At 34.4% G+C, this 13,691-nt stretch overlaps 1 protein-coding gene across 1 annotated transcript in view; it reads right to left on the reverse strand.

Moving 5' to 3' along the window:
• Positions 1 to 1,109: 1,109 nt before the first annotated feature.
• The window catches only part of LOC116478767 (zinc finger protein 85), a 30,807-nt gene continuing 18,225 nt past the window's right edge, over positions 1,110 to 13,691 (reverse strand). Inside the window, exons 4-5 of the mRNA XM_032170268.3 lie at positions 8,496 to 8,585; positions 1,110 to 5,880 (exon numbers count right to left, since the gene is read on the reverse strand). Of these exons, the coding sequence (XP_032026159.2) occupies positions 4,322 to 5,880; positions 8,496 to 8,585 (1,649 nt within the window). The 3' untranslated portion in view covers positions 1,110 to 4,321. The remainder of the gene's footprint in view (positions 5,881 to 8,495; positions 8,586 to 13,691) is intronic.

Here is a 13,691-nt window from a genome sequence, read left to right on the forward strand (position 1 = left end):
AAAAATACCAACTTTCTCATCAAAACCTACAAAGTACCATGTAAAATGTCATGGCATAAAGACAACAATGAGAAAACCATAGCTATAATACAGAAAAAGAAGGAGAAGGGCTGTGATGCATACATAGCTGGAATACACATAATAAAACAAAAGATGCTTAGAAAATAAAGGAAGCAGAATTTCTCTTTAAATTCAGCAAGAGTCAGCTTTGTAGCCTGGAAAAAATGTCTTCTTAACATGAAGAATCAATATTATTTTTTCACCATTGATATTTTCCATTTCTGACTTGAAGTTACAAACTAACTTCAGCAGGAATATTTATAGCTTGTTATGCAGCATCTGTTACACAGCAAGTACTGTCATGTTTGTTTGCTGTATTTATATATAAAAACATCCTCATGACTTATAAAGCATCCTTAGTACTTACCTGAAAAAAAAAATTGGCTCAATAAATAAATATAGTTATTTCAATTATAAAAAGTGAAAAGAACAACAACTAAAGCAGGTTTAAATAGACTTCTCCAATTAAAAGAACAAATGAATTGTTCTAAGAAAATAAAATATAACTTGATACACTAATTTTGTAATTACATCTAAACATTATTTTGTGTGCACTACTAAATTTTATAAAAGCATTATAATCCCGACAAGCTCACATAATAATGCCTCAGAAACTATAAAAAATTATAAAAAAAGAAAATTATAGGTCCAGCATGAGTACCAGGCAAGTCAAAACAAAATATTTGCATGGGAAGATTCTGAACCACAAGCCATAAGATATTAAAGTAATAAATTTAACACAAAGCAGACAGTATACATTTGTTTTCAGCATTTTTGAGGTATTCAGTTTTCTAGTAGTTACCTTATTATTTTTTTTTTGAGATGAGTCTTACTCTTTCACCCAGGCTGGAGTGCAGTGGCATAATCTCAGTTCACTGCAACCTCCACATCTTGGGTTCAAGCAATTCTCCTGTCTCAGCCTCCTGAGTAACTGGGACTAGAGGTGCACACCACCACACCCAGGTAATTTTTGTATTTTTAGTAGAGATGGGGTTTCACCATATTGGTCAGGCTGGTCTCGAACTCCTGACCTCAGGTGATCCACCCGCCTCAGCCTCCCAAAGTGATGGGATTACAGGCGTGAGACACTGCACACAGCCAATTAGTTACCTTATTAAGATGATTTGTTTTGTTCCAATATTGCTTTCTTCTGAATACAGGTACAAATTCATATTCACAAAAACACACATGCTTTATAATTTTCTTACCCCTAAGGTTTATCTTTAGAGTAGTATATGTGTATATTTACCTCTATGTAAATAAAGATTAAGAGTCTGTATGTGTTTGCAGGCAGAGAGGCCACATGTTTAAAGAAAAATATTAACAAATTTTTAAATGTTTATTCAGAATTCAGAAATGTATGGATTTTATTAATACTTCTATACAATTCTTATTATGACCATAAAATAAAATTATGACCAAAATCTTGCCACTTGCCAAAGTGGCCAGATGGAAGTAGACATTCCATGCAAATTGGTTACTGTAACCAATAACAATTGCACATTTCAAAATAACTAAATGTGTAGAATAGGCTTGTAATACAAAGGATAAATGCTGGAGGTGATGGATACTTCACTTACCCTGATGTGATTGTTACATATTATATGTCCGTATCAAAATATTCTATATATGGCATAAATATATACACAATGTACCCACAAAAATTTTAAAAAATAAGCTCATATAACAAAAAAAGAATAAAAATTTAACCTACAAGAACAATATTATTTAACCTATTTGCAGTTTAAAGCCACTGGCAAAAGAGATGTTAGTTCATTATGTTACCAAATTGCACACTGTAACCATCTTTTAACTACATTCTTGAGTAAGGTAGATAGGTTAAACTTAGTGGCATCATAATGCATCATTGAGTGCATAATGATCATAATATGTTAAAGTTTAATTATAAAACTAAGTTTACATGTAATCTGAAAATTTTAAAATGTACTGCATTTTATTACATAGAAATATAATTAGTAAAATAATATATTACTAATTTTAACTAAAATTAAAAATGTTTTTCATTCACTATAATGCAGAAGAATATTACTCTGAACAACTACTTCATATATCACTCAATATTATGTTAACCACAAAGAGACCCACCACTTAGATTTTCATCATGCATCTTATGTTTTAACGTTCTTATTCTTGTTTTTGAGATGGAGTCCTTCCCTGTCACCCAGGCTGGAGCGTACGTAAGAATAGTGTACTTTTTGTTTTTTGTTTTTGAGACGGAGTCTTGCTCTATTGCCCAGGCTAGTGTGGAGTGGCGCGACCTTGACTCGCTGCAACCTCCGCCTTTTGGGTTCAAGTGATTCTCCTGCCTCAGCTTCCTGAGTAGCTGGGATTACAGGTGCGTGCCACAGGGGACACCTGATTTTTGTAGTTTTTAGTAGATGGGGTTTCACCATATTGGCCAGGCTGGTCTGGAACTCCTGACCTCATGATCTGCCTGTCTCGGCTTCTCAAAGTGCTGGGATTACAGGTGTGAGCCACCGCGCCCAGCCTAATGTTCTTATTCTTTAATAGAAAAGGTCATAAATAATGACCACCTAACAAAAAAAAATCTCCTATCTTTGATGTAGCAACCACTGATCACATTCTTTCATATGTGAATATAATAGCAATGAAGAAGAAAGAGCATGAAGTAATTTGAAAGTTGAATGACATGATTATTTGCTTTTCAAAAAACCTGTAATTTTTTTAAGGAAAAAAGTATACTGTGAATGTAATTAAAACTCTGCAAAAAATGTTCTACTTCTTTTAAAGTTATATACAAATAATTTATCCACCAAATTTAGTTTTGGATTATTTTCTATACTCAGTACTCTGATTTAGTGTAGTGTCTGAAGTGCCAGCACCTTAGATATTTCTACTGTGAATCCTCTGACATTTACATAAACAACTTTTGATTAAATATATTTTTATATCTACTGCATCAGCAAAAATATATTTTAGTATGACTCCTCTGCTGCTTTTTTTTTTTTTTTTTTTTGAGATGGAGTCTCGCTCTGTCGCCCAGGCTGGAGTGCAGTGGCGCAATCTCGGCTCACTGCAAGCTCCACCTCCCGGGTTGACGCCATTCTCCTGCCTCAGCCTCTCCGAGTAGCTGGGACTACAGGCGCCCGCCACCACGCCGGGCTAGTTTTTTGTATTTTTTAGTAGAGACGGGGTTTCACTGTGGTCTCGATCTCCTGACCTCGTGATCCGCCCGCCTCGGCCTCCCAAAGTGCTGGGATTACAAGCGTGAGCCACCGCGCCCAGCTTCCTCTGCTGCTTTTTAAGCTGTAGTTTTTGAAAAAGTTTTTGAAAATTTGTTACATTTGCAGGGTTTTTCTCAAATATAAATTCTCTGATGTTGGCCAGGTGTGGTGGCTCACGCCTATAATCCCAGCACTTTGGGAGGCTGCGGTGGGCAGATCACCTGAGGTCAGGAGTTTGAGACCAGTCTGAACAACATGGAGAAACCCTGTCTCTTCCAAAAATACAAAATTATCCAGGCGTGGTGGCACATGCCTGTAATCCCAGTTACTCAGGAGGCTGAAGCAGGAGAATTGCTTGAACCCAGGAGGCAGAGGTTGTGGCGAGCCGAGATCGCGCCATTGCACTCCAGCCTCAGTAACAAGAGCGAAAGAAACTCCGTCTAGAAAAAAAAAAAAAAATTCTCTGATGTTAAAGAAAGTTTAAGCTACTGCTTCAGGGGTTTCCTCTAGCACAAAATCTGTACAATAAGATTTGTGATACAAGTAAAGGTACTACAACCCTCTTTAAATTTGCAACGTTTGTCTTCAAAATCATTACTCTTTTTCACATTAAAGGCTTATATTTTGTGAATGCTCTTTTGACAGTAATTGCATTTATAATGCTTTTATTAAGTACTTTCTGATGCTGAGTAAGATGTGAGCAGATATTAATGGCTTTTCCACATTCTTTATATTTGTATACTTTTTCTCAACTAAAAATTCTTTTCTGTGCAATAAGGTGTGAGCATAAATTAAGTTTTGCCACATTGTTTGCACTTGTAGTTTGTTCCAGTATGAATTATCTTACCTAAAATAAAGTGTGACAACCATTTAAAGACTTTGCCATATTCTTCACATTTTTAGAATTTCTCACCAGTATGATTACTTTTATGATTATAAGTTTGAGGTTTTGTCAAAATTATTGTCACATCTTTCAGGTTAGTAGTTTCTCTCCAGTATAAATTTTCTTATGTTTAGTAAGACTTGTAAATTGGTTAAAAGCTTTGCCATAATTTTCACATTTGCAATTTTTCTCCGGTATGAATTATCCTATGTTTAGTAAGGACTGAGGACCATTTAAAAGCTTTGTCACATTCTTCACATTTGTAAGGTTTTTCTCCAGTATGAATTCTCTTATGTTTAGTAAGGTTTGAGGACTGGTTAAAAGCTTTGCCACATTCTTCACATGTGTAGGGTTTCTCTCCAGTATGAATTTTCTTATGTTTGGTAAGTTTTGAGGATTGGTTAAAAGCTTTGCCACATTCTTCACATCTGTATGGCTTCTCTCCAGTATGAATGATCTTATGGATAGTAAGGGTTGAGGGCCATTTAAAACCTTTACCACATTCTTCACATTTGTAAGGTTTCTCTTCAGTATGACTTTTCTTATGTCTAGTAAGATTTGAGGACTGGTTAAAAGCTTTGCCACATTTTTCACATTCATAGGGTTTCTCTCCAGTATGAATTTTCTTATGTTCAGTAAGTTTTGAGGATTGGTTAAAAGCTTTTCCACATTCTTTACATTTGTAAGGCTTCTCTCCAGTATGAATTATCTTATGTTTAGTAAGGGTTGAAGAGTGCTTAAAAGCTTTACCACATTCTTTACATTTGTAAGGTTTCTCTCCAGTATGAATTACCTTATGTGTAGAAAGGTGTGAGAAATGATTAAAGGCTTTTCCACACTTTTCACATTTGTAGGGTTTCTCTCCAGTATGAATTATCTCATGTGTAATAAGGTGTGCAGACTGGTTAAAGGCTTTTCCACATTTTTTACATTTGTAGGGTTTCTCTCCAGTATGAATTATCTTATGTGTAGTAAGGTTTGAGGACTGCTTAAAGGCTTTGCCACATTCTTCACATTTGTAGGGTTTCTCTCCAGTATGAATTTTTCTATGGGTAGTAAGGGTTGAAGATCGGTTAAAAGCTTTACCACATTCTTTACATTTGTAGGGTTTCTCTCCAGTATGAATTATCTTATGGGTAGTAAGAGTTGAGGATCGGTTAAAAGTTTTGCCACATTCTTCACATTTGTAGGGTTTCTCTCCAGTATGAATTTTCTTATGTTTAATAAGGTTTGAGGACTGGTTAAAGGCTTTACCACATTCTTCACATTTGTAGGGTTTCTCTCCCGTATGAATTCTCTTATGTTTAGTAAGGGTTGAGGACCAGTTGAAGGTTTTTCCACATTCTTCACATTTGTAGAAATTTACTCTAGTATGAATTCTGCTACGTTCAGTTAGGCATGAAATCACGCGAAATGGTTTGCCACATTTTCTACATTCGAAAGGTTTATTTTTAGTATGTCTTATCTTATGTTTCTTTGAATTTGAAAATTTATGAATGACTTTTATGTATTTATCACTTTGAAATATTTTGCTCTGGGTAGCTGTGAGACATTGGTTAAGTCCATTATAACCTCCTTTGTGCATCTTACACTCATCCACACTTTCACAGCCTTTTCTTAATGGTAAATTCTCATGTCTACATTTTCCATATCTTTTCAGTGTCGCTTTTTGGAAAGAATCTTTTATATTCTGCTCTGGCCAAAGGTCTTGGGCAAAATGAGAACACACAACTGAAAGAAATAAAAATGACAAATTACTCCACTTGCTAGACTTAGATGAAGATAGTTTACAAATGTAACATATAAAAATAAACAAACTTCATTAAGATGGCATAGCAAAATACCATAGGCCCTAAATCCTTCATAGACATTTAAATGTAACAAAAACGTACTGACCAAAATACATTTGTAGAAAATTTATAAATGAGTTAAGTGTGTGCAGTGCCCCAGGTGAGCATAATGCAAAGAGCCACACAGGAAAAAAAAAGTTTGTTACATTTACAACACAGCTCCTTCAGCTGCCCAATGTAACACAGGGCCTTTAGAAGTAAATTGGCAACTCTTGGTTTCTTTTATAAAAGACAAGAAAAATAGCGGGAAAAACATTTTTATTTGTGGTTTCTAGGGACTTTTCCAGACACTGGTTTCTGTCTTGAAAGAAATGGTATACATTGGAATTGCAGTTTGAGTCTGCTGAGATCAAAGGTAAATGCTACAGCAGCAAAGAGACTGAAATACTATAGGCAGGAAATAGTTGTAGCAAATGATTACTGACTATTAAGAAGAAACATGAACAAACTCCTTTAACGAAAAAAAAACCTAAAATATTTCAGACAAGACACATCCTAAGAACATGTTAGAGAAACTCTCAGAATCTCTATCCAAGACAATTGGTTTCAGATATTCCAGGACAAAGCTATATTATAAAGATTATTACAGATAGTTTGTTTTTAATGTCTAATGTCTAAATTTCAATGAAAGATTACAACATATAAAAATATTGGGGCAACATAGCTCCATCAGAAATATAAAAATTTCAGAAAGCTATCATTAAAAATAAACATATACAAATTAGTTTTAAAAACTTGAATAATATTCAATGAGGAAAATAGAAACACAGACAACTATTGAAAATTAGAAGAATGAGGATAACAACAAAAATATTAAAAATATCAAAAAACAGGCCGGGCACGGTGGCTCATGCTTGTAATCCCAGCACTTTGGGAGGCCAAGGCAGACGGATCACGAGGTCAGGAGATCGAGACCACCGTGAAACCCCGTCTCTACTAAAAATACAAACAAATTAGCCGGGCGTGGTGGCGGGCGCCTGTAGTCCCAGCTACTCAGAGAGGCTGAGGCAGGAGAATGGCGTCAACCCGGGAGGTGGAGCTTGCAGTGAGCCGAGATTGCGCCATTGCACTCCAGCCTGGCCCACAGAGCAAGACTCCATCTCAAAAAAAAAAAAATCAAAAAACAGAAATTGTGGAGGTGAAAAATACAAAAAAAATTAATATAAGAAAATGTAAAAATGAAGAAGCTTAACAAACTAGAATACACACAAAGATATTTATAACAAACACATATATGAGTACAATTTCAAGTCACAAAGTAGAGAATCCTGAAAGATGCAAGATAAAAGTGAGGTGTCGTTTATAAGCATAGTCTTATGAGATCACTAGTAAATTTGTCATGAAAATTTTGCAAGCCAGAAGGGAACTGTGTGATATTGTAATAGTCCTGAAATTAGTAAAAAAAAGTATATTGGCACTGCATATGCCCTATATATCAAAGATGCTGAAAATAACATAATGTAAGAAAACAACATTTTATTATATAAAAATGCATAACTTTCTGGGAAAGATATGCACATATCCAAAATTAGAATTCCTTAGCATTATCATAATGGTACAGAAAACATTTTTAGTTATTCTCTAAAAGTTGAAAAATAAAAACACTAATTATTATAAACACCCATTAATGTACTTACAATATAAAGATATAATTAGCAACATCAATAAGAAAGTTGAGGGCAGATATAATGAGAAAGATTTTTTGTATACAACTAAAGTTAATTTTTTACCAGAATTAAATATACTGTTGCATCTTTTAGAGATTTTATGTAATCCCCAAGGTACCACAAAAAAATCTGTATAGAGATATAAAAGAAAATTTTAAAAAGTGAAAGCATATTAGTACAAAAATAAAAATGACACAAAGAAAGAGAGAAAATTGGGAACAAAGATACAAGAATCAAATAAAACAATAAAATAACATTTGTAAGTCTGTTTCAGAAAATTAAATATATATAAAATTAACTTTTTAATTAAAAGACATACTTTCAATAAAGGGATTTATAAAAAAAAAATTAAAAACCAGGATTCAACTTGCCTTTTTACAAGAGTCAGTTGAGATCTAATGATAAAGACTGAACGTGGCAAGATGGAAGTAGACATTCCATGCAAATTTTAACCAAATGAGAGCAGAAGAGGTCTAAGTAATATTACACAAGCTACATCTTAAGTTAAAACTGTCATATTTTATAAAATTTACTTTAAAGTCAAAACTCCAAAGAGACAAAGAAGGACATTAAACAATAATAGATTCACTCACTGGGAACCTCTGAAAAATTTCTATATACATTTGTGGGGTATGTGTGTGTGTGTGTGTGTATCTCACATTAAGGTTCCAAATATATAAAGCAAATATTGACAGAATCGATGAAACACATAGAGTGCAATATGATTTTTATAGTAGGATATTTCAATACCTACTTTCTATAATAAAAATAAAACAAGACAGAATATTAGAAGGGAACAGATAACTTTAAGGCAATATAAAACAATTACTTCTAACAGAGGTACAGAGAACACTCCTCAGTAACATCAGGATATACACCTTTCTCAGTAGCTCATACAACATTCTTTTTGATAGACCACCTGTTAGGACAAAAAAGAAGTCTTAACAAATTTTTTAAAACTAAAATTTTATAAATTACTCTTTATGATAAAAATGGAATCAGCGTATAACTAATGCTGTAAAGATGTTCATATTGCTCAATGTAATCTACAGCTTTAAGGCAATGTTTTTAAAACTGCTCACGGCATTTTTGAAGAAATAGAAACAGCAACCTCAGAAGTATATGGAATCTCAAAACACAATAAAGTACCCAACAATCTTCAAAAAAAGAAACAATGTTTGAGGCATTACAGTTCCTGATTTCAAACACAGTACAAAGCTACAAAATTTAAAAAACTTGGTATAAGTATAAAGCTGAAAAGGTAGACTAATAAGAGAATGCAGTACATACATAATGTATATGTCATATAAAGAGTCATTTGCTTCCCCATAATTATTGCAGCATTGTTACTGAAAGCCAGTGGGTGAAAGCAATGCAAATTTCTGTCATTAAACCATTCAGCAGATTTAATTTGAAATATAAAATTACTGGAATAGGCTCGGTGCGGTGGTTCAAACCTGTAATCCCAGCACTTTGGGAGGCCAAGGCGGGTGGATCACGTGAGGTCAGGAATTCAAGACCAGCGTGTCCAGCATGGTGAAACCCCACCTCCACTAAAAATACAAAAATTAGCCGGGCATGGTGGCGCATGCCTGTAATCTCAGCTACTCGAGAGGCTGAGGCAGGAGAATTGCTTGAACCCAGGAGGCAGAGGCTGCAGTGAGCCAAGATTGCGCCATTGCACTCTGTACTCCAGCCTGGGCGACAGCGTGAAACTCCATCACAAAAAAAAACCAAAATACTGGAATATCCCTCAGTTTTCAAAAAGCAGGAAATATTCTGACAACTGTAAAGATAAGTTTTGATGACATTATGCCAAATAAAATGGGCCAGCCACAGAAAGACAGAGATTGTATAAGATATTTAAAGCAGTTACAACCTTAGACAAGGAAAACAGAGTGGTGTTTGAAAAGTGCTACAAAATGGGAAAAATTGGTAGTTGTTTAATGTGTATTCAGACTCAGCTTTGCAAGATAAAAACATTTTGGTGATATATTGCAAAACAATGTCAATATAATTAAGATGACTAAATTGAATATTTACAAATATTTTATTATAAATGTTGTTATGTTTTTGATAAGTAAAAATAAACAGAAATACCTAAAAAAGATACAGAGTAATGATAGTTTTTATATTATCTTAAAATTCAAAAGTGTTTCTCCCACACAGAAATAATATAGATTCACAAATAAATAAGATGATAAAAGTAGAAGCATTTTTATGACTACTCACCTACACAGGATTAAACAACCATTCACAAACAAACTACACAACAAATACACAAGTTATAGGAAAATAGAAATAATATTTATACAGGCAAACAAACATAAACACATTAGCAATAGACATGGCTGATTCATATTTGATTTTGCTTCACACTGTCATAAATTGCAGAGTTAAATATTTTCATACACAATTATAATATAAACTAAAACATCCAAACACAATTAACTAATGTGAGCTGGAATATCCTTAAATATAAAACACAAAAATATAGAAGTGCAAAACAAAATTAAAACATGAAATGTAAAACTTATTGGACACCGTCAAGTAGAACAATATATTCATGAAAAAAATCATAGAATAATATAGCAAAAAAGTAATACAGAGGTTACTTGAAGATGAAAAAAAGCTGAGAACTTTCCAAATTATGATGTAATAAAAAATTCTTAACCAATACTACTTGAAAGTATGTTTATAATTATATATTAATATAATATATAAGTATATAAAAATATATAATAATCATACTACTAATTATAATTATTTTACTTCAAAAACAAGATAAAAATAGACACTTTTCAAAATAAAAGGTGAGAGTATTCATCACCCCTAGCACAGTCCTACAAAAACTGCTACATGGTTGCCAGGCACAGTGGCTCATGCCTGTAAATCCTACAGTTTTAAGAGGCCAAGGCAGTCAGATCACTTGAGACTAGGAGTTGAAGATCAGCCTGAGCAACACAGTGAGACACTGCATACAAAATAAAAAAGAAAGGCTAAATGAGTCCATTATGTTAAAAAATAAAGTGATGCTGAACAGCATCATAAAAACATATATAAATAAAAAACTCTCTATTAAATATATCAACACATAAAATTACTTATTATCAAAATAATGGTGCATAAAACTCTTAAATTTCCTCTGTAGAATATGAAAAACAAAATATAAATCTGTTAATAGATACACAACATAAAATAATATTTAATACCAATAACAAACTGGAAAATACAGAGTCAAATAAGCTGAAAGTAACAGAATGGAAAAACTTTCTATTACATGCAAATATAACCACAATTGAGTGAGACACTCATAATTATATTAGACATAATATGCTTTAAGTCAAGTACTAGCATGAGACAAAGACTGATATTATACAATAGTAAAATGGGTCAATTTACCAGGAATCTAAAACTATTATGCCTATTTATGTGTATATGTATATACAACATTAGGGCTCCAAAATATATAAAGCAAATATTGACAAAAGTGAAGCAAGAAATACATAGCAACATAATAGTTGTAGACATCAAGACCCCATTTTTAATAATAAATAGAAAATTCAGAGAAAAGATCAATAAGAAAACAGAAAACTTAGACAACATTACAGAATATATTATTTTACACATAGAGGAATACCTGAGAGTGGATAATTTATAAATAAAAAAGGCTTGTTTGGCTCATGGTTGGGCAGACTGTACAAGAAGTGTGTGCCGGCATCTGCCTCTGGTGGAAGGTTTCGGTAAGCTTCCACGATGGTGGAAGGCCAAGAGTAACTGGACATATCACATAGTAAAAGACAGAACCAAATGTGAGGTGAAGGAGCCAGGTTCTTTTACTGGGGCAGCTCTCATTTGAATTAACAGAGTGTAAACTTTTTGATTACCAAGAGGATGGTACAAAGCCATTCATGAGAAATTTGCCCCATGATCTAAACATCTCCCACCAGGTTCTACATCCAACACTGAGGATTACCAGCATGAGATTTGAAGAACATGAACATCTAAACCACATCACAGACCAACTAGGATTAACAGACATGTACAAAATTTTTCAGTCAAAAGCAAGAGAATACACAATATTCTTATTTGCACCTTGTGTATTCTGTTAGGACACATAATAAATCTTATTAAATTTAAGAATACTGGCTGGGTGAAGAGGCTCATACCTATAATCCCAACAATTTGGGAGACCAAGGTGGGAGGATCATTTGGAGCCAGAAGTTTGAGACTAGACTGGGCAACAAAGTGAGACCCTGTCTCTACAAATAAACAAAAAATTAGCCAGGCATAGTACTGCATGTCTGTAATCCAAGCTACTCGGGAGGCTGAGGTGGAAGAATCACTTGACCCCAGAAGGTTGAGGCTTCATACTGAAACCAACATACTGAAACCCCGTCTCCACCAAGAATATAAAAAATTGGCCGGACGTCGTGGTGGGTGCCTGTAATCCCAGCTACTCAGGAGGCTGAGGCAGGAGAATCACTTGAACCTGAAAGGCAGAGGTTGCAGTGAGCTGAGATTATGCCATTGCACTCCAGCCCAGGAGACAGGGAGAGACTCTGTCTCAGGAAAAAAAAAAAAAAAAATTAATAATAATAATAATAAAAGCTACGATAACAAAAACAATGTGGTACTGACACAAAAACAGATAAACAGATGGAAGAACAGAATACAGAACACAGAAATAAACTCTTCTGTATATGATCAAATGATCTTGTAAAGTTGCCATGAGCACACAATAGAAAAAAAGATAATCTCTTCAAGACATAAAGTTGTGGGAGGCCGAGGCGGGCGGATCACGAGGTCAGGAGATCGAGACCACGGTGAAACCCCGTCTCTCTACTAAAAATACAAAAAAAAATTAGCCGGGCGTGGTGGCGGGCGCCTGTAGTCCCAGCTACTCGGAGAGGCTGAGGCAGGAGAATGGCGTGAACCCGGGAGGCGGAGCTTGCAGTGAGCCGAGATTGCGCCACTGCACTCCAGCCTGGGCGACAGAGAGAGACTCCGTCTCAAAAAAAAAAGACATAAAGTTGAAAACTGGATATCAACATGGATAAAATGAAGATGGATTATTTCCTTGAACCACATATGAAAAATATTTTTAAATAAAATACTCAGATATAAAAATAAAGGAGGAAAGACATGACATTTGTCTTGGAACTATTTTCCTACATACGACATTAAATGCATGAGCAACAAAGAAAAGAACAGTAAAATTTAACTGCACTACACTTCAAAGTTTCTGCACATCAAAGAAAACATTCAATAGAGTGACAATGCCTCCTAGGAAATGGGTAAAAATATTTGCAAATCACATATCATAGAAGTTAACACTGAGAATATATAAACAACTTGTAAAACTGAACAATAAAGTTGAATAATTTTATTTAGAAATGAACAAATAATTGAACTAAATTTTTCTCAAAAAGAATACACAAATGGGAAAAAGCATTTGAAAGGAAATGCGGCCAGGCACAGTGGCTCATGCCTATAATCCCAGCATTTTGGGAGGCGGAGATGGGTGGATCACTTGAGGTCAAGAGTTCGAGACCAGCATAACCAACATGGAGAACCCCATCTCTACTAAAAATACAAAAATTAGCCAGGTGTTGCGGCGTGTGCCTGTAATCCCAGCTACTCGGGAGGCTGAGGAGAATTGCTTGAACCCCGGAGGCAGAGGTTGCAGTGAGCTCAGATCACGCTACTGCACACCAGCCTGGAGCAAGACTCCATCTGGGGTGAGAAGGGTGGGGAGAGGGAAGAAAGGAAATGCAAAATTACTAATTTGTAGAGAAATGCATAAAAATCACAATGAAAAACAAGATCACTTCACACCCATTAGAATGGTCATTATAAAATTTCAAAAAAACCACCAAATTTGTTGCTGATGCAATGAAAATAAAACCCATATTAATTGGTGGAAAACAAGGATGCAGTCATTATTTTAAAATGTTATAAATGTTCCTCAGATAAATAAAACTGGAATTATCATTAAGTACAGCAATCACATTTATGAATGTAT

This window comes from Hylobates moloch, unplaced genomic scaffold, assembly GCF_009828535.3.
Source record: "Hylobates moloch isolate HMO894 unplaced genomic scaffold, HMol_V3 SCAFFOLD_12, whole genome shotgun sequence".
NCBI classification, from domain to species: domain Eukaryota; kingdom Metazoa; phylum Chordata; class Mammalia; order Primates; family Hylobatidae; genus Hylobates; species Hylobates moloch.